The sequence below is a fragment of the Centruroides sculpturatus genome, unplaced genomic scaffold, assembly GCF_000671375.1.
Source record: "Centruroides sculpturatus isolate CEXI.00-Female unplaced genomic scaffold, Cexi_2.0 scaffold864, whole genome shotgun sequence".
In the NCBI taxonomy this organism is placed as follows: Eukaryota; Metazoa; Arthropoda; class Arachnida; order Scorpiones; family Buthidae; genus Centruroides; species Centruroides sculpturatus.
The window spans coordinates 110,995-136,490 of NW_019385187.1; the positions used below are offsets into that span (position 1 = coordinate 110,995).

The window sequence follows — 25,496 nt, forward strand, 5'->3', positions numbered from 1 at the left end:
ATATTATTGAAACTGTAAAAATTTTCATTTTTCAGCAAAAAACTTAAAATTCTGTGTGTCACTATCTGTTATGATATTTTAAAAACTTCTTATTTATATTAATTATTATAAACTGGCGAAAAACTTAATTTTGAGGGTAGAGATGAATTTTTAAAAAAATGTAAATGCTAATAGTAAATAAAATTTCCATTAAGACCGTTTCCACTCGAGATATGACACGCTCCCTCTATTTCCCCATCCTATTAACATTTAACCAACAAAATTTAATAGCATCAATCCCCAAATACCCAAACTTCTACGCATAATTTCAGAAATTTTTGACGAAAGACGCAGCAGTTACTAAGCTTCAAAGTGGGTGAAAAAATCGTGCCCCTTAATATACATACACACAAAAATCCTTACATACAGAAAAACGTTCATTTTTTTCTTACGTTTCTCGAAATTCAAGGTCCTGAGTCCAAAAATATAAATATCTTGGGAGGGTCAATTTTTGACCGCGTATCATACTTTCCCTCTGTTATGTATGTACAAAAAGTAAAATTAATGGTTAATTTTTGAAGTTTTAANTTACTATTGTACTAGAATTAAAATTAATATTTTTACTTTACTTAAAGCTATTTATCTTTTTATTCTTTTCCTACAAAGTATGATTGATTATCTGAAAAAATTAATTATCCAGAAATATACTGCCCTCAGTGGTGTACTGGTCAACCAGAAAATTGGGAATTTCCAGTCGGCTGTTTGCTTGATAGCTGTTCCTTTTTTAAATTTAATACATGCACATTATATTTTACTTCAGAAAAATAAATGAATAAACAAAGTACAAGTTCTGTCTCTTGTATTAAAAAAGTCTTATTATAATGTGAGATGTATCAGGGTGTCCATAAGCAAGCCTGGTGCATCCCATAGAACCTAGGCTCACAAAAACATGTTTTTTACTTGATATTTTAAAATGACTGGCATAAATTACATTCTACCCACAATTTGCATTTTATAATTTCTAATTTGAAAACTGATCACAACTTGTGCTAGAAGCCACCATAAATCTTTTTGGACTCTTTCAACCTTGAAGTCATTTTAAAGAGGACCTTTTTCAAAGCCTATAAGTTTGGTTGTGGACCAGCCTGGTGGTGAGGAAAAAGCCTGCCATATCAAGGTCAGACCACTCCTGAAAAATTTCTGAGGATTTTTCGACTATTTGGCTTTGATCCTGGATCCATCAGAGCCGTATGCTGACAACTTTTGACAAATCTGTCTGCCCTGATTATTTCAGGTAACTGATGTTCTACTGTATATGAAAACTTTGCTAGTTTATTTTAGGTTTCATCAGCTTTTTAAAATTACCAAATACAGTCACTCTCAATAAGAGCAAACTGTACTCTCACTTGTACTGTACTGTAAAGTGACTCTCACTTCCATTCTTTAAGTCAAATATTTTTCTAAGTAATAACAGACACAGAACCAACTTTCAGTACATTTAATACAAAAAAAATGAACTCTGCACAAATGTTTTTCAACTTCTTCAGAGTTCTTCTTCAGGTGTGACAGAACTCAGAAGGAGTTGGATAACATTTGTGCAGTGTTTTTTTTTTGTATTAAATGCACCTGAAGTTGGTTCTGTCTCTGTTGTTTCATGTATTCCAGTGTAGAGTGGTGTATATATTTTTCTACGTTGACTTTTTTTATAATCTTATTTTAATTCCAATGTAACTCTTCTAAACTCAATACAATTTGTGTGTCCAAATCAAAATGGTTTGAAGACATTTCTTTCTAACTCTAAATCTAGAATTCCAGTAAATTTATTATCTGTCTTATTTTGTATAGTATACTTCTGGTTGTGTTCTCAAGGGACAAATTATATTAAGATAAGTTTAAAATAAAAGCAAATATTAAAAACCCAGCAACAATTTGCTTAATTTTCTCGATAACATTTAAAACTGCATTTACACTATCTGTAATGATATTTTATTTAAAAAACTTATAATATTAATTANGACCAGAGTCAAGGCATAGCAACCAAAACAAAACAAAAATTAAATAAATGTGTGTCTGTGTTCAGGAATTTCCTAACAATATGACATGTATTCAATGTAGTGGTTTCCTGTAGCATGATGTATGTGTTTCTATTCAACTGTAATGTGTCCAGGCTTTTGTGTAGTGTGCTTTGAGAGAAGGAGGGTACAATAAGCACACTATCCACTCTTTACAGATGCCTTATTTATTGGGTGAGTTCTGTTTACTTGCTGATTTTTCAGTGCATGTGTTTTGTGCATTGTGAGTTTTTGGAATGGATATGTCATAATGTATATGATTTTATTGTGTTTGTCAATGAGTGTGATATCTGGTGAGTTATGGTAAATTATTTTATCTGTGATTATGGCTCATTGTAGTACATTTTGTGCGTGTTGTTTTCCAATACTGTTTGTGGAATGTATTTGTAGTATGGTTTGTGGATATCTAATAATTAGTTTGCAAGCTCTTAATGTATTATATTTGCTATTTGGTTATGTCTATGTAAATAATCTGTCTGTGCCAAGAGCTTGCAACCAGAAGTGATGTGTTATATAGTTTCTGGCAGGATTTGACATTTTCTGCATGTGTCATTTGTGAGTGTTGTATCTTTGAGTATATGTTTTCTGTACTTTTGAATATTTATGACATGATCCTGAATGGCAGGGATGACCACGGTCGACCAGTCAACCGCAAAGGTTTTGAAAGTAGCCTGCGAAGCTAAAGTTGAACAATTTGCTTTCACTTAAATTAATGTTTAAAAATCTTAATTCGATAATTTATTCTTACAATAATAGACAGTTTGTGCAACGTACCCATACTGTTTGTATTTATCCCGATGAACAATGCAAATAAATGTTAACGCATGCGCATATAAAAATCCTAAGATTGTTTGCCCATATTCATAGTTGCCCGCAGACTATATTTTACCAAAAAAGTAGCCCCTAAGGGATAAAAGTTTGGCCACACCTGCTGTATGGCAATCGTGAACCCTTTGCCTCCTCAAAGAGGAATTCTTGAACTAACCAGCTGTTTGACTCAGTTTTGTCAACAAAAACCTGGGCCAAGTCATAGGGAACCCATGACTGATTAATGATGTCTATGCTTTTTATATGTTGTGTCATGTCCATATGATGTAAATGTAAATTAAATGGTGTGTTATTTGAGTCTGCTAGAGTTACTGCTTTATGTAACTGTGATGTTTCTTGTCTTTTTGTAAAAAAAACTCTCGCAGTGTCTGTATTTGTTTGTAGTGAAAATTTACTATGTCAATCAGGCCATGTTATATATTTAGACTTTGGGCTAGATCTGGGCTGCCATGGAGATTGTGGCCAAGAGAGGGGATCAATGTGTGCGGGAAGCATGTAGTCATTCAGTTTCTATGACTTGAGGACTTGTTTTTGTTGCTCCAACTAGTTGTAACAAAAACCAACTGTAATAAAGAGTATCTTGGTGTCTAAGTGTGGCTGTCTGGATTACAAAACTATGGAAGACATAACAAATGGCAATGAGAATGGGATCCTGAAAAATCTGTCAACTCAATAGTAACACCATGCTCACCAGTTAACATCATTGACCAGTTCCATGAACTAATACTTCAGAATTCTCAGTACAGTTTTTATTAAAAGGAAACATTGTTATTAAAATAATTACACTTGGAACTTTAGAACCTTTTAAGCCTCAGAACCATCTACATGGGATTCATAGTATGAATGTTTGGAGTGTTTTTTCAAGCAAACAATATTACTGGCCCTCAGAAAAAAAAAAAGCAGAATTTTTGAGTATCTGTGTGGCTAAGATGTAAGCCATTATTCATTCTCTGGCAGTGCCCGACAATACAATGACTAAATCATACAGCAAGCTAATACATCTTGTCAAGTCTTGTTTCCCACCAAACTCGTCTGAAATATTTCAGGACATTTTTATTCTATCAAAGGAACCAGCATTCTAGAGAAAGTGTTGCCAACTTTATCACAGAATTAAAGAAACTCTCTGAATATTGTAAATTTGATGGTACACTGGATGTAATGCTGCAGGACAGATTAGTGTGTGTCTTGAAAGATGAATCTCTGAAAAAAAAGTTGAGCAACTTGTTACTGGTTTATTTGAAATGTGGTCATATTTTTATGTTTTAAAATATATTTTAATGCTAATACAGTATTTTCATTTGATAATGAATTTACAAAATATATGAAAAATAAAGGAAAATAAAGTTCATAAAATGATGATAAAACTTTTGTTTAGCTTTTTAATCAAGGCAATTCAGAAAAAGTATTTAAACACAGTTTATTAATTTACATAATTTTCTGTGTGGGAATAAGTGAATATTTCATTTTAATTGAAGCCAATCAGAAATTTTATCCATCTTAAATAGCATTAAAAAGAGTTTTGAAATAAAATTCAATTTTCTTTTTTGGTTCTTTTTCAGTCTTTAGTGCTTTGTTTCAGTTTTGTTTTTTTCATAAAAATTGAAACAGTGGTTTGATAAGCAAGACTAACTCATCTTTACTGCAATTATATAACTGCATAAATAGACATGAAAAAAACAAGTGAACTGATCAGAAACAAAATAAATGATTTTCACTTTTAAAACAGAAGATACCTGCATTTGGAGAATTTCCCTAATTAATGACTATAGGTTTAGCTGAGACGTTACTCTATTTTATTATATTCTTTTACAGCTCCATTTTTCCTCAGAACTGCTCTAATTTCTCTTGAACCTTGTTTGTGCAATCAGTTGTATTTTGCATCTCTGAGTGTTACTGTTAGACTGGATGTTGCTTTTCAGAGATTAAAAAAACTGGCTAGACTTGCATAACTGGTTATGTGACAAAGGAACAAAGATTACACAAAAGATGACACTGACTTTACTCACAGAAGGTCAGTGCTGAAAAGGGAAGAGTAAAATGAAATCACCATCACTAACAGTTCCCCAAGAGGTTAACAGTGTCACCAACTTTTTATTACACAACTGGATAAGCACTTACAAATATCACCACAACACAATGCACCACACAATGTAAGTATTGATGTTATATGATATTTAACAATAACTTCAATTCGTTGATTCCAACAGTCACAATGTGAAAAGTGTCCAAATTTATGTGACAACTATATAGAAAAGTAATATATGTAACAACATTTTACAATAAACTTATTTTAAAAATTCATTAAAAGTTTTTCATATACAATTGGTTCTTACTTTCTGGATATGTATTATAATATTATTTTTTTAATTTAATGGATTAATATATCTGAAACATTTTTCTAATTTTACAACATTAAAATACATGAATTAACTGAAAAAGTATTTACTGACATTATAAATTCATCTCTAATTATTTTTATCAGAGGGACCAGACCTACGAATTTTGATAGAAATTCGTTTTTTGTCTTTCAAAAACAAAATTTCCATTTTATTACTGGAAAATGATTACATCTCTCTCTCTCTCTCCAGAGTCATTTCCTTTCCCAGGGAACTCATCGAATGTGTCAGTGGGAACTACAGTACTATCAAAAATTCTTGATTGGTGAAGAAAGATAACATAATTTGGAGGTATAAAAAAAAGAGTGACTCGAGGACAAGGAGAGAGTCTGAGAGTCGCTAATCACTCTCCTAGAAAAAGGATATTTGAGTGTGCTTTCCAATCACTGATCCCATGTGCCGCCGTCGTTCACCCGACTGTTGCTTCTTTTTTTGGACAATCAAGGTTCTCCTTCCAAGAACCCTATTCAGATTTCTTCATCTAGAAGCTTGACTTTTTCCTACAAACTTGAACTTTTCTACCCGGGTGCACCCAATCACTACATCCATCGACTGTTCAAGAATTGGCAGAACAAGGTATTTATCGCCGTGCGAAAAATAAATGTAAACGCTCTCTCTCAGACAAGAATCCATTAACCTCAGATGACACTGTATAGCTATAGATACTTTAACTCACTACTAAAGCAAAAGAGAATTATTTTCAGTAACTTTGTGTATTTATGTAAAGATGTATAAAAATAAACGGTATTTTTTTGTTCTAATTAAATAGTAGTGTGCACTTCTTCTGATCCGACGTCTCTCAATCTTCCTCCATCCTGAATCAGATAGCCTGCGCACGTGACTGATCACGTGAATTCCAAATTTGTGGCCATTAAGGTTTCTGTGTCTGGTTTCTGGTCCTAGAAGACACAGTGGTGTCAGTCCTGATGAGGGACTAAAGAGGTGCCAACCCTCTGGTCACATATATATATAAAACAATTTTATAATCTGTTTTAATATAAGTAAATTCATATTAAAGAAGAGACTAAACTCAAAAAGAAGTGCTTGAATGTTGGAAATCTGAAGCAGAAACAAATGGTTTTAAAATTTTTTATCCATATGTACTGTACATTCTGAATTCTATAATCTTTCAAGTGCTTTTTTTGAATTTAGTCAATTACTTAATGTATTATTTTCTTAGATTTTATTACTTTATCTGCATTAGCTAAAAAAATATAATTGAAAATCTTACAGGAAATGTACCAAGTCCTTCAAGAGCAACTCTGATCTTTGATACTGGTTGAACACTAAAAATTCCATCTTCAGGACAACTAACTGTGAGATTCAAATCACCACTAATATGGATGCCAAATGACATTAGAATTATTCCTATTGGAAATGTATAAAGTGGGATATGGTAAAAGGCAGGATAATTTAATGTCCCAATTTGACAAATAAACTCTGAAATTATGTCAGCTCGTGTCTCACCATCAAACTAAAAAAATATTTTAAAGAGTTATTTTAGAAATATTTTTATATTAATGTAAAATATTTTTTTAATTGTTAGATTATATATTATTGATNAAATATGAGCATCATTCAGGATGTTGCAATATATTACTAACCATCTAATTGAAATAATTCAAAATTAATTTCAATGATTTTAAAATTATTGTCTGGTAATTATCCAAGAGTACTATTTTCAAAAAAAAAGCATCCAAACAGACAGTCAGCCAGTTTAAGCAGCAAAGCCTCTGAGAATTCTGGGCTCTAATTTAGGATGGCTTTCCAGAAAATTTGTGGATGTTTCACATGTCCATGTTAAATTAACCTTAAGAGTCTTGTCCCTCACTTAGCTGTTCCATTTTTGGTCTGGCCAAATATGTGACAGATATGAATAAACATCTTTTAGTGTCCACAAAAGAAAAATTCTAAGAAAAAAAATGAGTCCATATTTTTGAATTTCTTTTTTATGTTTAATAAATAGATTCACACAATTTAATTACCAAATTTTCAAAGTACCATATTTTCTTGCATAGAAAATTGCTAGTACAAAAATAAAACCTTTTTTGCATGCCTTTCAAGCAATGGTTGCTCCATAGGCATGAGTTTGTAATTAATTTCAATTTAAAATCAATATATACTCTGTCCCACTGTATTACTCACAGTCCCTTTCAAGTCATAAAAAGAGATAACCTATGTATCAGTGGCATGCAGTCCATGGAAGCTGTGGAAGTGCTGCTTCCCTTGTATTTTCTAAAATATAAATACATATTGTGTGATTACTTTCATAAAAAAGTTTTTATAGCTTTGTTTCATGTCAATGTATCTATTTTAGAATTAAAATAAATAAACTGTTTATTTTAGTCATTTCCAGTATTTGTTTATTATTTTTATGGAAACACAGCTTCCTTATCATTAAATATCACTGCACGCCACTGCTATGTATTATAAGCATGAAAATACTGTACCAGTAGTTCTTGAATTGAAAATAAAATTAATAGCCTAATAGTTAATATTAAACTATAAATCTTTTAAACAGTAGAATGATTTAATGGAGTCAAAAATTTTTAAATATATGATAAATACCAAGTGCTCTTAAATAAATGCATCATCCACAGGGAGGCTTTTTGCATTTAATTGTACTTGGAATGATACCCAGCTCCAAAGTAACAACATTTATTTTTAAAGACTTCCTGAAGATGAAGACGAAAAATTGTTCAAATAATGTTTGAACAATTTTTCTTGTATAATTTTTTAATTTATGACTATTAAAGCATTTTATATATATAGTAGAGTTTTTAGATTTCTTCCTATGAATCTTCTATTAGGTGCTGTCCGTTAATTACAAGTACAGTTTTTGAATGACTTTTGACCTTTCCCTCAATTTGTGTTAATGATGTACTTTTGGTAAACCCACTCCCTTTTAATTACATGTACAATAATTCAAATACCCCTTGATATTAAAAAAATGACTTTAAAAAATTCTTCAAATATTTTCTAACTGATAATTTATTCACATGACTAGTAAATAGGTTTACAGGAACAAATTTGAATGCCACTAATACCACTAAAAAAAGTCTATATAGACAGTGCCTTAACCCTGTATTAATGTATTGAATACTTTTTGACCTTCCTCCTCCTTAAACTGTACAAGTAATTAATGGACAGCCACTGATTTAAAGAAACTACCAGTGTTATGTTACATCTGATTTTATTATATTATGTTATGGACTTGATTTATAAATTATATAAGCATTGTTTTTAATAAAATTAAACAGTACAGTAGAGTGTCAATTATCTGAAAATCAATTATCCAAAAAGTCAATTAACCGAAATCAACTTGAGAGAATATTAATTTCAGAAATTTTAGAGTTTTACATTATAATAATTGTCAGCTATGGAGCTATTTCATCATTATTATTATTTTATTGTTATTTATTACTATTACCATTTATTTACTATTATTTATTATTATTTATTACTATTAATTTTACTATTTTTCATTTTGAATTTAAAATTTCATTAGTACTTTGTAGATTACAAAGAAAGACTAATGCTTGTTTTTAATAAATTAGACAATTTTTTCATTATTACTAATCATTCATATATATTAAATGTTTATGCTTGAATTTTTTCTTACTATTGTACTAGAATTAAAATTAATATTTTTACTTTACTTAAAGCTATTTATCTTTTTATTCTTTTCCTACAAAGTATGATTGATTATCTGAAAAAATTAATTATCCAGAAATATACTGCCCTCAGTGGTGTACTGGTCAACCAGAAAATTGGGAATTTCCAGTCGGCTGTTTGCTTGATAGCTGTTCCTTTTTTAAATTTAATACATGCACATTATATTTTACTTCAGAAAAATAAATGAATAAACAAAGTACAAGTTCTGTCTCTTGTATTAAAAAAGTCTTATTATAATGTGAGATGTATCAGGGTGTCCATAAGCAAGCCTGGTGCATCCCATAGAACCTAGGCTCACAAAAACATGTTTTTTACTTGATATTTTAAAATGACTGGCATAAATTACATTCTACCCACAATTTGCATTTTATAATTTCTAATTTGAAAACTGATCACAACTTGTGCTAGAAGCCACCATAAATCTTTTTGGACTCTTTCAACCTTGAAGTCATTTTAAAGAGGACCTTTTTCAAAGCCTATAAGTTTGGTTGTGGACCAGCCTGGTGGTGAGGAAAAAGCCTGCCATATCAAGGTCAGACCACTCCTGAAAAATTTCTGAGGATTTTTCGACTATTTGGCTTTGATCCTGGATCCATCAGAGCCGTATGCTGACAACTTTTGACAAATCTGTCTGCCCTGATTATTTCAGGTAACTGATGTTCTACTGTATATGAAAACTTTGCTAGTTTATTTTAGGTTTCATCAGCTTTTTAAAATTACCAAATACAGTCACTCTCAATAAGAGCAAACTGTACTCTCACTTGTACTGTACTGTAAAGTGACTCTCACTTCCATTCTTTAAGTCAAATATTTTTCTAAGTAATAACAGACACAGAACCAACTTTCAGTACATTTAATACAAAAAAAATGAACTCTGCACAAATGTTTTTCAACTTCTTCAGAGTTCTTCTTCAGGTGTGACAGAACTCAGAAGGAGTTGGATAACATTTGTGCAGTGTTTTTTTTTTGTATTAAATGCACCTGAAGTTGGTTCTGTCTCTGTTGTTTCATGTATTCCAGTGTAGAGTGGTGTATATATTTTTCTACGTTGACTTTTTTTATAATCTTATTTTAATTCCAATGTAACTCTTCTAAACTCAATACAATTTGTGTGTCCAAATCAAAATGGTTTGAAGACATTTCTTTCTAACTCTAAATCTAGAATTCCAGTAAATTTATTATCTGTCTTATTTTGTATAGTATACTTCTGGTTGTGTTCTCAAGGGACAAATTATATTAAGATAAGTTTAAAATAAAAGCAAATATTAAAAACCCAGCAACAATTTGCTTAATTTTCTCGATAACATTTAAAACTGCATTTACACTATCTGTAATGATATTTTATTTAAAAAACTTATAATATTAATTAATTATTATAAAATTGCAAAAAGCTTAATTTTGAGAGTATGGACAAGTTTTATAAAAAAAAAAAAAAATTGTAAATGCAAATAACGAGTAAAATTGTCATTAAGTTTGACCCTATTCAAGATACAACACACAACTCCCCTGCATCTCCCCACCCTCTCAACCTTTAACCACCAAAATTTAACAGCATCAATATCCCAAATAAATAAACCATCCTGCAAAATTTCAGAAATTTTCAACAAAAAGAACAAGAGTTATTAAGCTTCAAAGAGGGTGAAGAAAATCATATCCCCACAAACACACAGGAAAAAACCTCCAATTTTTTTTTTTTTTTTTTTGCATTTCTCAAAGTTTCAAGGTACCGAGTCCAAAAAATGTAAAAATCTTGGGAAGTCATTTTCTAACTTATTGCCATACTTTCCTTCTGTTATATATAAATTATATAGAAAGTATAAATTTATACCTTACATATACAAGTATATAAAGTGAATTGATTGGTTAGTGTATCAAACTACAAAATACAAAATCTAATGATATTTTCCATCTAAAATAAATATTTTATTTTTAAATGCAAATTGGACAAACAAATCTTACAGATGGTGTTCTCTTTTTAAATTTTCAAAATCATTTTGAAAACTTTAAAATGCAGTTATTTTAATCAGAATTTTCATCTGAATGTACAGTACTAATCATATTCAACAAGACTGGGTTGATCTCATTAGTGCAACATACATGAAAAACTGTTAATCAAAGATTTTGTTAACTCTTTAAACACTGAAAATTTCTTCTTCCTATGTACTGTACATGGATATGAAATTGTTTTACCCCTCAGTCTAGTGATTAATGGTGAAAAATTTGTAAAGCAAAACCAGTCATACAACTTTACATTTAGCAAATTTCATTTTGAATGGATTAAGGCAGTTTTGTCTGATCTCATGTTTAAAGAGTTAATGCTGACAATGACATAGCCATCAGTAAACACTTATCTAAAACATGACAAAGTGAAATAAAAAAAAGTGAAAATTATGAGGAATAAATAAATCTTGCTAATGGTAAAATCCCTCTCCTTCCACATGTAAAGAAGGTAGAATTCTTGAGATTTTATGGAGTTTACTAGAGGCCATGCCATATACAAAAGAAAATGTTCTCGTAGCAGTCCAGTGTAAAGGACATGATCAAGCAGAAAGCAATAGATCAAGGATGTCAACTCAAATGACAGACTTCTTTTACTAACAGTATAGATATTTTTTTTGTTTTGTATAAGTTCATAACCTATGAAATAATCAAAATGGAGCATATTCAAGTGTAATTGTGATTCTATTTTCAAATTATTTTGTCTATTGTCAAAACATTAATTAATAAACAATTTTAACAATATTAAAATAATAATAATACCAAAAACCAAGCTTCTGTGCTTATGATCATAGGTTCATATCCAACACTTGAATTTGTGCACCAGTGAGGAATAGGTTGTAGATAAGTGTCCATATGGGTATTAAATGTTGCTCCTAAGTTGATAGCTGCTTGTATAGGCTGTAAGTAAAGAATTGTGTTAAATTTTCTAATTACAAATTGATGATTATGATTATACTCATAAAATTATTATATTATATTACAGAATGAAATCCTATGTTTAAATAATTTGTACAGTTCCATTCAATTTTATAATATTAATGAAAATATTGTACTAATTTAATACACATTTGTAACATTTAGTTTTGAAAATTTAAATAATATTTAAAATTATAATGTTTAAAAATATAAAATGAAAAATTTTGTTTTATTTTAGTAACTTTAAATATTCAGTATTTATTAAATACTATTCATCCAATTAAGTAATAATAATTTATTACAAATAGAAAAATTTTATCTTTTTTAACTTAGATACTTTATTTTTATTTTATTAATTTAATTTATTATTATTATATTGGGTGTAGTGGGTTATACACTGTTGACATCAGTTGTTGTGTACTATACCAGACCAGAGTCAAGGCATAGCAACCAAAACAAAACAAAAATTAAATAAATGTGTGTCTGTGTTCAGGAATTTCCTAACAATATGACATGTATTCAATGTAGTGGTTTCCTGTAGCATGATGTATGTGTTTCTATTCAACTGTAATGTGTCCAGGCTTTTGTGTAGTGTGCTTTGAGAGAAGGAGGGTACAATAAGCACACTATCCACTCTTTACAGATGCCTTATTTATTGGGTGAGTTCTGTTTACTTGCTGATTTTTCAGTGCATGTGTTTTGTGCATTGTGAGTTTTTGGAATGGATATGTCATAATGTATATGATTTTATTGTGTTTGTCAATGAGTGTGATATCTGGTGAGTTATGGTAAATTATTTTATCTGTGATTATGGCTCATTGTAGTACATTTTGTGCGTGTTGTTTTCCAATACTGTTTGTGGAATGTATTTGTAGTATGGTTTGTGGATATCTAATAATTAGTTTGCAAGCTCTTAATGTATTATATTTGCTATTTGGTTATGTCTATGTAAATAATCTGTCTGTGCCAAGAGCTTGCAACCAGAAGTGATGTGTTATATAGTTTCTGGCAGGATTTGACATTTTCTGCATGTGTCATTTGTGAGTGTTGTATCTTTGAGTATATGTTTTCTGTACTTTTGAATATTTATGACATGATCCTGAATGGCAGGGATGACCACGGTCGACCAGTCAACCGCAAAGGTTTTGAAAGTAGCCTGCGAAGCTAAAGTTGAACAATTTGCTTTCACTTAAATTAATGTTTAAAAATCTTAATTCGATAATTTATTCTTACAATAATAGACAGTTTGTGCAACGTACCCATACTGTTTGTATTTATCCCGATGAACAATGCAAATAAATGTTAACGCATGCGCATATAAAAATCCTAAGATTGTTTGCCCATATTCATAGTTGCCCGCAGACTATATTTTACCAAAAAAGTAGCCCCTAAGGGATAAAAGTTTGGCCACACCTGCTGTATGGCAATCGTGAACCCTTTGCCTCCTCAAAGAGGAATTCTTGAACTAACCAGCTGTTTGACTCAGTTTTGTCAACAAAAACCTGGGCCAAGTCATAGGGAACCCATGACTGATTAATGATGTCTATGCTTTTTATATGTTGTGTCATGTCCATATGATGTAAATGTAAATTAAATGGTGTGTTATTTGAGTCTGCTAGAGTTACTGCTTTATGTAACTGTGATGTTTCTTGTCTTTTTGTAAAAAAAACTCTCGCAGTGTCTGTATTTGTTTGTAGTGAAAATTTACTATGTCAATCAGGCCATGTTATATATTTAGACTTTGGGCTAGATCTGGGCTGCCATGGAGATTGTGGCCAAGAGAGGGGATCAATGTGTGCGGGAAGCATGTAGTCATTCAGTTTCTATGACTTGAGGACTTGTTTTTGTTGCTCCAACTAGTTGTAACAAAAACCAACTGTAATAAAGAGTATCTTGGTGTCTAAGTGTGGCTGTCTGGATTACAAAACTATGGAAGACATAACAAATGGCAATGAGAATGGGATCCTGAAAAATCTGTCAACTCAATAGTAACACCATGCTCACCAGTTAACATCATTGACCAGTTCCATGAACTAATACTTCAGAATTCTCAGTACAGTTTTTATTAAAAGGAAACATTGTTATTAAAATAATTACACTTGGAACTTTAGAACCTTTTAAGCCTCAGAACCATCTACATGGGATTCATAGTATGAATGTTTGGAGTGTTTTTTCAAGCAAACAATATTACTGGCCCTCAGAAAAAAAAAAAGCAGAATTTTTGAGTATCTGTGTGGCTAAGATGTAAGCCATTATTCATTCTCTGGCAGTGCCCGACAATACAATGACTAAATCATACAGCAAGCTAATACATCTTGTCAAGTCTTGTTTCCCACCAAACTCGTCTGAAATATTTCAGGACATTTTTATTCTATCAAAGGAACCAGCATTCTAGAGAAAGTGTTGCCAACTTTATCACAGAATTAAAGAAACTCTCTGAATATTGTAAATTTGATGGTACACTGGATGTAATGCTGCAGGACAGATTAGTGTGTGTCTTGAAAGATGAATCTCTGAAAAAAAAGTTGAGCAACTTGTTACTGGTTTATTTGAAATGTGGTCATATTTTTATGTTTTAAAATATATTTTAATGCTAATACAGTATTTTCATTTGATAATGAATTTACAAAATATATGAAAAATAAAGGAAAATAAAGTTCATAAAATGATGATAAAACTTTTGTTTAGCTTTTTAATCAAGGCAATTCAGAAAAAGTATTTAAACACAGTTTATTAATTTACATAATTTTCTGTGTGGGAATAAGTGAATATTTCATTTTAATTGAAGCCAATCAGAAATTTTATCCATCTTAAATAGCATTAAAAAGAGTTTTGAAATAAAATTCAATTTTCTTTTTTGGTTCTTTTTCAGTCTTTAGTGCTTTGTTTCAGTTTTGTTTTTTTCATAAAAATTGAAACAGTGGTTTGATAAGCAAGACTAACTCATCTTTACTGCAATTATATAACTGCATAAATAGACATGAAAAAAACAAGTGAACTGATCAGAAACAAAATAAATGATTTTCACTTTTAAAACAGAAGATACCTGCATTTGGAGAATTTCCCTAATTAATGACTATAGGTTTAGCTGAGACGTTACTCTATTTTATTATATTCTTTTACAGCTCCATTTTTCCTCAGAACTGCTCTAATTTCTCTTGAACCTTGTTTGTGCAATCAGTTGTATTTTGCATCTCTGAGTGTTACTGTTAGACTGGATGTTGCTTTTCAGAGATTAAAAAAACTGGCTAGACTTGCATAACTGGTTATGTGACAAAGGAACAAAGATTACACAAAAGATGACACTGACTTTACTCACAGAAGGTCAGTGCTGAAAAGGGAAGAGTAAAATGAAATCACCATCACTAACAGTTCCCCAAGAGGTTAACAGTGTCACCAACTTTTTATTACACAACTGGATAAGCACTTACAAATATCACCACAACACAATGCACCACACAATGTAAGTATTGATGTTATATGATATTTAACAATAACTTCAATTCGTTGATTCCAACAGTCACAATGTGAAAAGTGTCCAAATTTATGTGACAACTATATAGAAAAGTAATATATGTAACAACATTTTACAATAAACTTATTTTAAAAATTCATTAAAAGTTTTTCATATACAATTGGTTCTTACTTTCTGGATATGTATTATAATATTATTTTTTTAATTTAATGGATTAATATATCTGAAACATTTTTCTAATTTTACAACATTAAAATACATGAATTAACTGAAAAAGTATTTACTGACATTATAAATTCATCTCTAATTATTTTTATCAGAGGGACCAGACCTACGAATTTTGATAGAAATTCGTTTTTTGTCTTTCAAAAACAAAATTTCCATTTTATTACTGGAAAATGATTACATCTCTCTCTCTCTCTCCAGAGTCATTTCCTTTCCCAGGGAACTCATCGAATGTGTCAGTGGGAACTACAGTACTATCAAAAATTCTTGATTGGTGAAGAAAGATAACATAATTTGGAGGTATAAAAAAAAGAGTGACTCGAGGACAAGGAGAGAGTCTGAGAGTCGCTAATCACTCTCCTAGAAAAAGGATATTTGAGTGTGCTTTCCAATCACTGATCCCATGTGCCGCCGTCGTTCACCCGACTGTTGCTTCTTTTTTTGGACAATCAAGGTTCTCCTTCCAAGAACCCTATTCAGATTTCTTCATCTAGAAGCTTGACTTTTTCCTACAAACTTGAACTTTTCTACCCGGGTGCACCCAATCACTACATCCATCGACTGTTCAAGAATTGGCAGAACAAGGTATTTATCGCCGTGCGAAAAATAAATGTAAACGCTCTCTCTCAGACAAGAATCCATTAACCTCAGATGACACTGTATAGCTATAGATACTTTAACTCACTACTAAAGCAAAAGAGAATTATTTTCAGTAACTTTGTGTATTTATGTAAAGATGTATAAAAATAAACGGTATTTTTTTGTTCTAATTAAATAGTAGTGTGCACTTCTTCTGATCCGACGTCTCTCAATCTTCCTCCATCCTGAATCAGATAGCCTGCGCACGTGACTGATCACGTGAATTCCAAATTTGTGGCCATTAAGGTTTCTGTGTCTGGTTTCTGGTCCTAGAAGACACAGTGGTGTCAGTCCTGATGAGGGACTAAAGAGGTGCCAACCCTCTGGTCACATATATATATAAAACAATTTTATAATCTGTTTTAATATAAGTAAATTCATATTAAAGAAGAGACTAAACTCAAAAAGAAGTGCTTGAATGTTGGAAATCTGAAGCAGAAACAAATGGTTTTAAAATTTTTTATCCATATGTACTGTACATTCTGAATTCTATAATCTTTCAAGTGCTTTTTTTGAATTTAGTCAATTACTTAATGTATTATTTTCTTAGATTTTATTACTTTATCTGCATTAGCTAAAAAAATATAATTGAAAATCTTACAGGAAATGTACCAAGTCCTTCAAGAGCAACTCTGATCTTTGATACTGGTTGAACACTAAAAATTCCATCTTCAGGACAACTAACTGTGAGATTCAAATCACCACTAATATGGATGCCAAATGACATTAGAATTATTCCTATTGGAAATGTATAAAGTGGGATATGGTAAAAGGCAGGATAATTTAATGTCCCAATTTGACAAATAAACTCTGAAATTATGTCAGCTCGTGTCTCACCATCAAACTAAAAAAATATTTTAAAGAGTTATTTTAGAAATATTTTTATATTAATGTAAAATATTTTTTTAATTGTTAGATTATATATTATTGATAAGAATATCTTAATAGAAATAACAATACACTCTAACACTAATACTACTGTGTTTCCCCGAAAATAAGACAGTGTCTTATATTAATTTTTGCTCTGAAAAATGCGCTAGGTCTTATTTTCAGGGAATGTCTTATTTTTTCCAGGAAGAATTCACATTTATTATTGAACAAAAAAATTCCCAAGTCGAACTTAGACGAGAGTGATGTATATCCAGTGTGTCGAACTGTCACCTTTTTATAGCGTCAACATCGGACTCGATGACCAATTAGTGCTTACTGAACAGTAGCACTATGCAAATGTCATGTAGCGTGATTCCCGGCCGACCAATTAGCCATCACCAGCCGTAACGTTATGCAAATCTGTGATTCCCAAGCCATAGTCTTATGCAAATCATGCCGTGTGGCGTAATTGTCTGCTGACCAATCAGTGGCTGTACTTTCAAAAAGCCAACGGCCACTTTCAACCATCTGTCGATGACCGTTACGACTAAAAAAAAACTTCGCTAGGTCTTACTTTCAGGGGGAGGTCTTATATTTTGCAATTCAGCAAAATCTGTGCTAGGTCTTATTTTCTGCGGATGTCTTATTTTCGGGGAAACACGGTAGATGAGCATGAAAATTTTAATAATTATTACCTTAGTAAAAATATCACTTTATTATTTAGAAATGATAAGTTAATATCATTTTTAGTTAAAATAATGGTTTTTAGACAGCTTTACATGATCAAATAACATGCAATGATATCATTTGTTATTAACTGATGAAATGATATATCACTTGTCATTTCTACTGTTTGACAGTTTACTCTAATGACTTGTTCTTTGTTTTTACTAAATATCATTTCTTGTCAATTGACATAGATTTACATCATTTGATATCATTTACTATTGTCAAATAATGTCAAATGATATTAAATGATATTTTTACTAGAATAATAATTATTATTAATAACATAATCATTTTAAATTGAATAAAAAATTAAATGCTTCTTGATACTATCAAAAATGATATTATATTTCTGTATATTTTAATTTTGTGATAATTAAATCCTTTATAAATTTATTTATATACAGGTTGATTCACTGGTGATGTTCAGTAGTTTTTTCTCAGAAACCATTAGAGAAAGCAATATGGGACTAATGACCAAGTTTATAGAGCAGACAGAGCAATTTTTGATGGCCTTGGTTAATTTGAAAATTACAGAACAAAATAAGGGTAAATAAGGTTTTTTTTAAATTGTAAGGGGGTGCTTTTGAGCCATTATATGGATAATACAAAACAAAATAAACTTTTATATTAGGTCATATTTTCTTAAACCTAACAGTTTTCAAGATATCAGCCAGTTTCTTCAAAAAATCTGGTTCTCTTTTTCTGAAAGGTTTCTATGCTGGGAACTAAGTTTATCAGTTTATTAATTAAAAATCTTTACATGACAGAAACATGATAGTAATGAAAGTACATTTCAAAATTTATTTAAATTAGATGCTGAAAATGCCTACCCTCTTGGTGTATACAAGCATTTATTTTTCTAGGAAAAATAAATGTTTAAAAAAAAAACCTATATAAAATATGGCATACAGCCACAGATCATAAGTACTACTGTCTTTTATGAATCAAAACAAAACCTCTTCTCAATGTTATATGAAAAAGTTAATTGAGGTAAAGTGTTAGCAAAGACTCTTCTATGTGGCTTAAAAAACTTGTGTTTGATCTCAAAATTTTATTGATTGATTTTGATGAAACTTTGCCATTTTCCATTAATTGCAATGAGAAATCCAAAAATGTAATAAGGGTCCATTTAAATGTAAAAAATAGGTGTCTGTGACTTCTTTTTTGATATACAGTGGGGTCAAAATGACAATGTCTGTGCTCCAATTCAATTGATCACACCTAATAGGGATGAAAAATAAAAAACAGCAATGTGTGCACCTAACAGAAAATAGGCATGAAAAATGAACAAAATAAAAAAACAAAGCATTCAATGGTGACTGCTTTGTTCTTGGATCACCTCTACATCTTGGCAAGTGCAAAGATTGTCTCTCCATACCCAGCAAGTGCAAGGATAGGAATATCTTTCTTGTGGCCAGCAGGTAAAAGGATAATTTCTTTTGTGACGGCAAAAGAAATACATCCATTAACATATACAAGTACTGTACATCCATAATTTTCCTAATTACTTTTTTTTTTTATTCTTCTAACTGATGAATAACAAAATTTGGAGCAAAATCTTCCTAACTGTATCATTATATTATAAAAGTTTTGTAATTTTTGCTACAAAGTTTATATAAAGTAATAACCCACAAAATTGTTAAAAATTAAAAATAGATTCAAAGCATTTTTAAAGATTAAATTTAAAAAATTAAAGAAACAATAATCAAAAGTTAAAAATTCTAATAATTTTCATTTGATTTAAATAATCTGCAAAGAGTCAATGTCAAAATATCTTAAAACAATAACTGAAAGCAATATTTTATATCAGAAAAATATGCATAAACTTTTGTTTAAAAAGAACTTTCCCTTGTCAATTTTGAAAAATTGAGCTTTATAATTAAATTTTTTTAGATAAATTATGGAAAAATCAGGTATTTAATATTTTTTGAATAAACTGAATTGATTCACTTTTATTTGTACTTCTGAAATTAAACTTAATCCAGGCATAACTTAATCTCTAAAAGAAAAATAAATTAAATATAAAAAATGTTTATAACTCACATTATGATATATTCTCATTGTTCTATTAAAATTATATATTGTTATTGAGCCCATATCAAAAGATCTTCCTAAAACATTAATTGTCTTTCCTAATCTGTTAGTTACAATATAATTGTTTTCATCTTCTAACATTGTAGAAATGCCTAAAAAAAGTAATAAATTTTTGTAAATTTTTTTTATTTAAATGTAAAATTATAATGTAATTTTAATGTTAAAAATTAAGATTTATTTAACATTTTTTAAATATTTTATTGTAAGTCCCAGTTCAAAATGCTTTTCTCAGAGTAAAAACTCCTTTGAAAAATTAGTGCTTTCAATCTATGCTTACCATCAAGAATCAACAAGAGAAATAATAGTCAAGAGGTTGGTCATTGATAATAAGTATAAATCTCTGTAAACACTAGCATTTTATAAATATTCATTGTAAGTAAAACAGTTTGAATTGTATTTATATTTAAAGACCTTCCTTAATAATCATTTTATCATATATAAATTCAAATATCAAATTTTTGAAACTTAACTTTATTCTGATGTATTGGAGATGTTAACATCATATGTTCACATAAGAAACAACATCACTAACACAGGTATACCTTGATTAACATGATTAATTAATTCCTCAATGCTATTGCATATATCAAAATTGTGTTAATCAAATACAGTATCTATGCTACTTAAAGATAGCTGGTACATTTGCATTAATTAAAACTTCTGCCATATATATAAAGTGATTGCTGTAATTAATTTTGTGCATTAATCAAATCCCATGTTAAGCAAAACTGCATTAAGTAAGGGATACCTGTATTTCAATTTTTTCAGCTCATATTCAGGGGATTTTGAAGAAAATTTGAAGCACTTCTTTCATACAAGGAAAAAAAAAGCTAAAGAACTAAACTGTTAAATTTGAAACATTCTTAAGCATATATCTCTGAAGATGAGAACTTCTCAGAAAATGTTCAAAAATACTATTAACATCATTTATGATGATAGTACTCCAATTTTTGAGTTCTCCTATGAAACAGAATAAAGTTAAGTATTCATTCAATTTTACAAAAATTAACATCAAGTTATAAATTTATTATGAAGAAAACTATTATTTTTACCAGTTTTGTACACTGCATTGAGTTTAGACTTTCCAAATATTTGTTCACCATTACAGTGTTTTTGGTATTTGTAATTTATAAAAGCATCACTATTTAATGTTAAGGCATAATTTCTAAAGGAATTTAACTTATTACTGCAAGTTTCATGATCCATATAGCCTGAATATAAATCTCTCTTTCTTCTTAATTTGTTAACATAATAGAAATAAAATTTTTTAAATAAATTTTTTGTCTCTGGATGCATCTTCTTTTCAAAATATTGATATAATTGTTGAATACTAGGGCAGTTATTATAATGGAACATATTGGACACCAACCAATAATGTAGTAGTTCATCTATTTCATTAAAATCCACTTGTGGCCAATTTGGTGCAGCTGAGAAAAAAATAAAATTAGTAATATTATTGATTTTTAACTGAACTGAACAGAAAAATAATCAATAAAAATATTTATCTAAGTTACTTTTCCTTATTATATTGATATTTCAATGAAATATAAAAGAAATTATTTTTGAAAAAATAACTCTTTTTTCCAATTCAAACTGCTTTTCTTAGAATAAAATAGTTTTAGAAACAGCAATGTTTTCAGGCTTTATGCACAATATCAGAAATCATCAAGAGATAACATGAAGCAGAGAAGGAGTAAAAGAAAAATAAAGATAGAAACTACAAATTCTTCTTGAAATCTGGGGTAGTTAGAACAAAGCATGAAAGCATGTGAGTTTTCAAAAAATGTTTTATTCTGAAAAATGCAGTTTGAATTTGATTAACATTTAAGGAGCTTTTTTAATAACTATTAAAAACTAATAAAATTCTTTATATTTTGTTATAAATATTGATGATATTGATGATTTGCTAAATGTAAAAATCCCAAATTATTTATTTTATAATTTATTTTTAATCTTTCTATTTATATTTAACAAATATTGTAAAATATATTTTAAAAATATAAAGAAAACTTACCTCCATTTTTATTGCGAGGTACACATTCTTCTGCTAAAATACTAACTATATTTGATTTAAGTTTACAGGAACCTACTGATAACAATTTCAAAAGCCATTTTTGTACTTCTGATTGACTATAAAGTTGGCGCAGAGCATTTAATGCAACAATTTGATAATTTTCATTTTTCATACAGGTTTCAATGTGTAACAACAATTTATGAAGTGTAATTTTATCTTGCAAATTTCCTAAACCTATAAATATATCAGTAATGAAAGGTGTTACAATACATTTCTCTGAAGAAGTTTCAATAAAATTTAGAAATGTTTCAGCCACTTTAGTTTGTATATCTATAGGAATAGATGATTTTCTAGTTATAATCCCAAGGTTAACAATTAAAGTTCCAACAATATCTTGATCTTCTAGTGACTCTATTAACAATAATATATTTTCAATAAATTCTTCTGAAGGATTCAATAGCTCTGATAAAGAATTAATAGCATGATATCTCATTACTCCTGTTGATTTGTTTCCTGTTAAATAGGATATTAACATCTGTAAAAGTTAAATTGATGAAATATATTACTTTTTCAGAACAAATTTTAAAACAAGTTTTTATAAATAAAATATATAAATAATAAATTATTATGTTAAAATATAATCTTGAAGAGAAACCTGATAAAAATATCATTTCATCATTTTCAAATGATATCAATTAATATCATCTCAGGAATTGTTTTTAGACAGTTTCAAATGATAAAATGAAATGAAATGTTATCACTTATTGTCAATTAAGAAAACAATTTTAAATGATCAATTGATATCAAATGATGTATTAAAAATTGATTTGATATATTTGAAATATATGATAATATAAAATCAAATATTACACTATATTATTAATAAACAGAATATTTGCTAAATAATACACCATTTGATCTCACTCATTAAATGTCATCAACTGATATCATGTATTCAGAATTTAAAAATGTAAAAACATCACAAGATCACTTGAAAACAATTCACATTGTTTCCATCATTTAACATTCACTTCTATAAAATAAATAATTGCAAAATACATTAGAATTTATTTTATGGATCTTTGCCTGGCAAGATAATCTAAAGTTTTTTTTTTAACTCTTTTCACCCTGTGGATACTAAGAGTGCTTCTTTTAGTAAATCCATTATGGATTTAGCCAGGCCCACAATGGGGTAGCCAGGTGGTAAGAGATGGGGATCAACATATCCAGACAGAACATCACCTGAAAAATTCCTGGGGTTTTCTGACCTATCTGGATTCAATCCCCAGAGTTGTAGGCTGCCACCTTGACCACTTGGCCATCTGATCAATCTAAATAAGTTCTAGAAATTTAAAGAATGTAAATTCTTTTTAAATTTTTAGTGAATTCTCACAATACTAATTTCTAAAATAATTAAATCTATTGCCAAAATTAAAATTTCTTTATACTTCATATTTGCTATAATAAATACAGCTATGAATAGCATTAAAAGTGTTTTATTGTATAATTAGCTAAGATTCCTGGCTATGTTCAAGAAAATAATGCATTAAGCAAAGCTAATGTACTGTACTTATATAAAAATGTATATACAGAAAAATAATATGTCTTATAATAAACTCATAATTGAATTGATCCAACAAAAACAATTTTACATCAAAAGAAATTCTAGGAACTCACTGACAATCTGACACAGGTTAAAATGGCAATGATAATACATTTAGTATTACATACATTTTGCTACAAATGTACATATGTACAAAGTTTAATGGAAATCAGTTCAGTCATTCTCACAATAATCAAATAGGCAATTTTCTATATATAAATATATTTAATAGCTATTACGTTCAATAAATAGGCCTAACTAAAAATAGAGTGTTTTGAATTCAGAAATGCATCCATGTTAATGTATCCAAATCCAGTTTATTTAATAATTTACTAAGTACTCTGTGTTATTCAAGATTTTAATCATCTGAAGTATCCATAGTTCCCTTTACCTCAGATAATCAAGACGGTATCATATATAAAAATTCTATAAAATTTTAAAATTTGTTTTAAAATAATAATATCAAATTTTCATAAGCATATCTTTTTCATATTGTAAAATTTCTCTAAAATTATTTAAATAATATTTTATAATTTCTAAATAAACGCCTTTAAAAATATGTAAAAAATTAATCATCATAAATTGGTAATTTCTTGTTTCATAGGTTTTCATTTTTTCAAGGATTTTCTACATTTTTCTTTGCACTAAAATGAATTTTTTATTTATAATATATTTACAAATTTGTTGATGATACTTTTACTTCAATTACTTAAATAATGCAAAACTTAATGATTACTTTTGCTTTTATATCAAATCTATTTTAATAGCACTATGATAAAAACAGCTAAAAATATAAAAACTAAAATTTTATTAATTTTAGAAGTTCAAGAAATTTTGTAGATTACAAATGTTTTCAATTCAATTAATGAGCCATCTTCAATCCTTAGGAGTATGACTTGTAACTTTATACTTTACCAAGTTTTACACAGTGCTAAAGACGTGTTTGTTTATTTTGTATACTGTAGTGATTAATTCTATTAGTTTTCATCAATCATAAACAGAAGCATATATGTTAGTAATGACCCTTTATTCAGGATTTATGCCTTTATGTTCAGGATCTAAACATAGAGGGACAAAATTTAGACATGAAAGTAATATAAAGTTTTTTCAACAAGATTAAAAAACCTGTATTTTAGTATTTGTTTTTTTTATTTTGTTATATAGGTTTTATAGTTTTGCAAGAGAAAGAGAACTTTGCATTTAGATCTAGGCCCTATCCATTGTCTAACTAGAATAGACATTAGAGGGGCCCAAGTTAGAACATAAAAACCTACACTCCTCTCTGTACTACTGTGAATGGAGCCACTAGCACTATGGATGAAAAGCTATTGCACATACATGATACAATTAAATTACTTAAATAATGCAAAACTTAATGATTACTAAATTTTTGCATTTGTCACATAACATTTTTTCTAAATTAATTTATTTACAAAAATAAGGTGACTTGGGCCCTTGGACCCAGGGATTATGCTACTAGCTGTCTCACCTTCTTTAGTTCCTGCTTACATAAGTAAGTTAGAGCCACAAACAATTTAATACTTTAAATTTATCAAGTAGAACAAATTTAAGTTTAAATTTCTTAATTAAAAATATATTATAAATTTGCTTCAAATAATGTTTTACATGAATATATTTTTGTTTCAAAATAATATAAATTTGTTGCAATTTTATAATAGATAACATATTATTAAATTTTTCATTCACATAAAAACTGGAGAGTAAATGTTACTTTAAATTTTATAAAAAAAAATATATTTCTTTTCAGACTATACATATAATTGAGTCCATCTTCATCTGTCCCTTCACACGCTTAGCAGAGGCAATAACAAATCTATGGCGATACCGACCTTTTATTTGAGGCTACATGAGGCTACATTGGACGTTGGACATGTAGCCTCAAGTAAAAGGTTGGTATCGCCATAGATTTGTTATTGCCTCTGCTAAGCGTGTGAAGGGACAGATGAAGATGGACTCAATT

The 25,496-nt window shown here is 29.2% G+C and overlaps 1 protein-coding gene across 1 annotated transcript in view; it reads right to left on the reverse strand.

Moving 5' to 3' along the window:
• The window catches only part of LOC111635912, a 40,381-nt gene that overhangs the window by 4,292 nt on the left and 10,593 nt on the right, over window positions 1-25,496 (reverse strand). The window contains exons 4-8 of the mRNA XM_023381049.1: window positions 21,913-22,447; window positions 20,951-21,325; window positions 19,848-19,990; window positions 16,807-17,049; window positions 11,711-11,848 (exon numbers count right to left, since the gene is read on the reverse strand). Coding sequence (XP_023236817.1) covers window positions 11,711-11,848; window positions 16,807-17,049; window positions 19,848-19,990; window positions 20,951-21,325; window positions 21,913-22,447 — 1,434 coding nt within the window. The remainder of the gene's footprint in view (window positions 1-11,710; window positions 11,849-16,806; window positions 17,050-19,847; window positions 19,991-20,950; window positions 21,326-21,912; window positions 22,448-25,496) is intronic.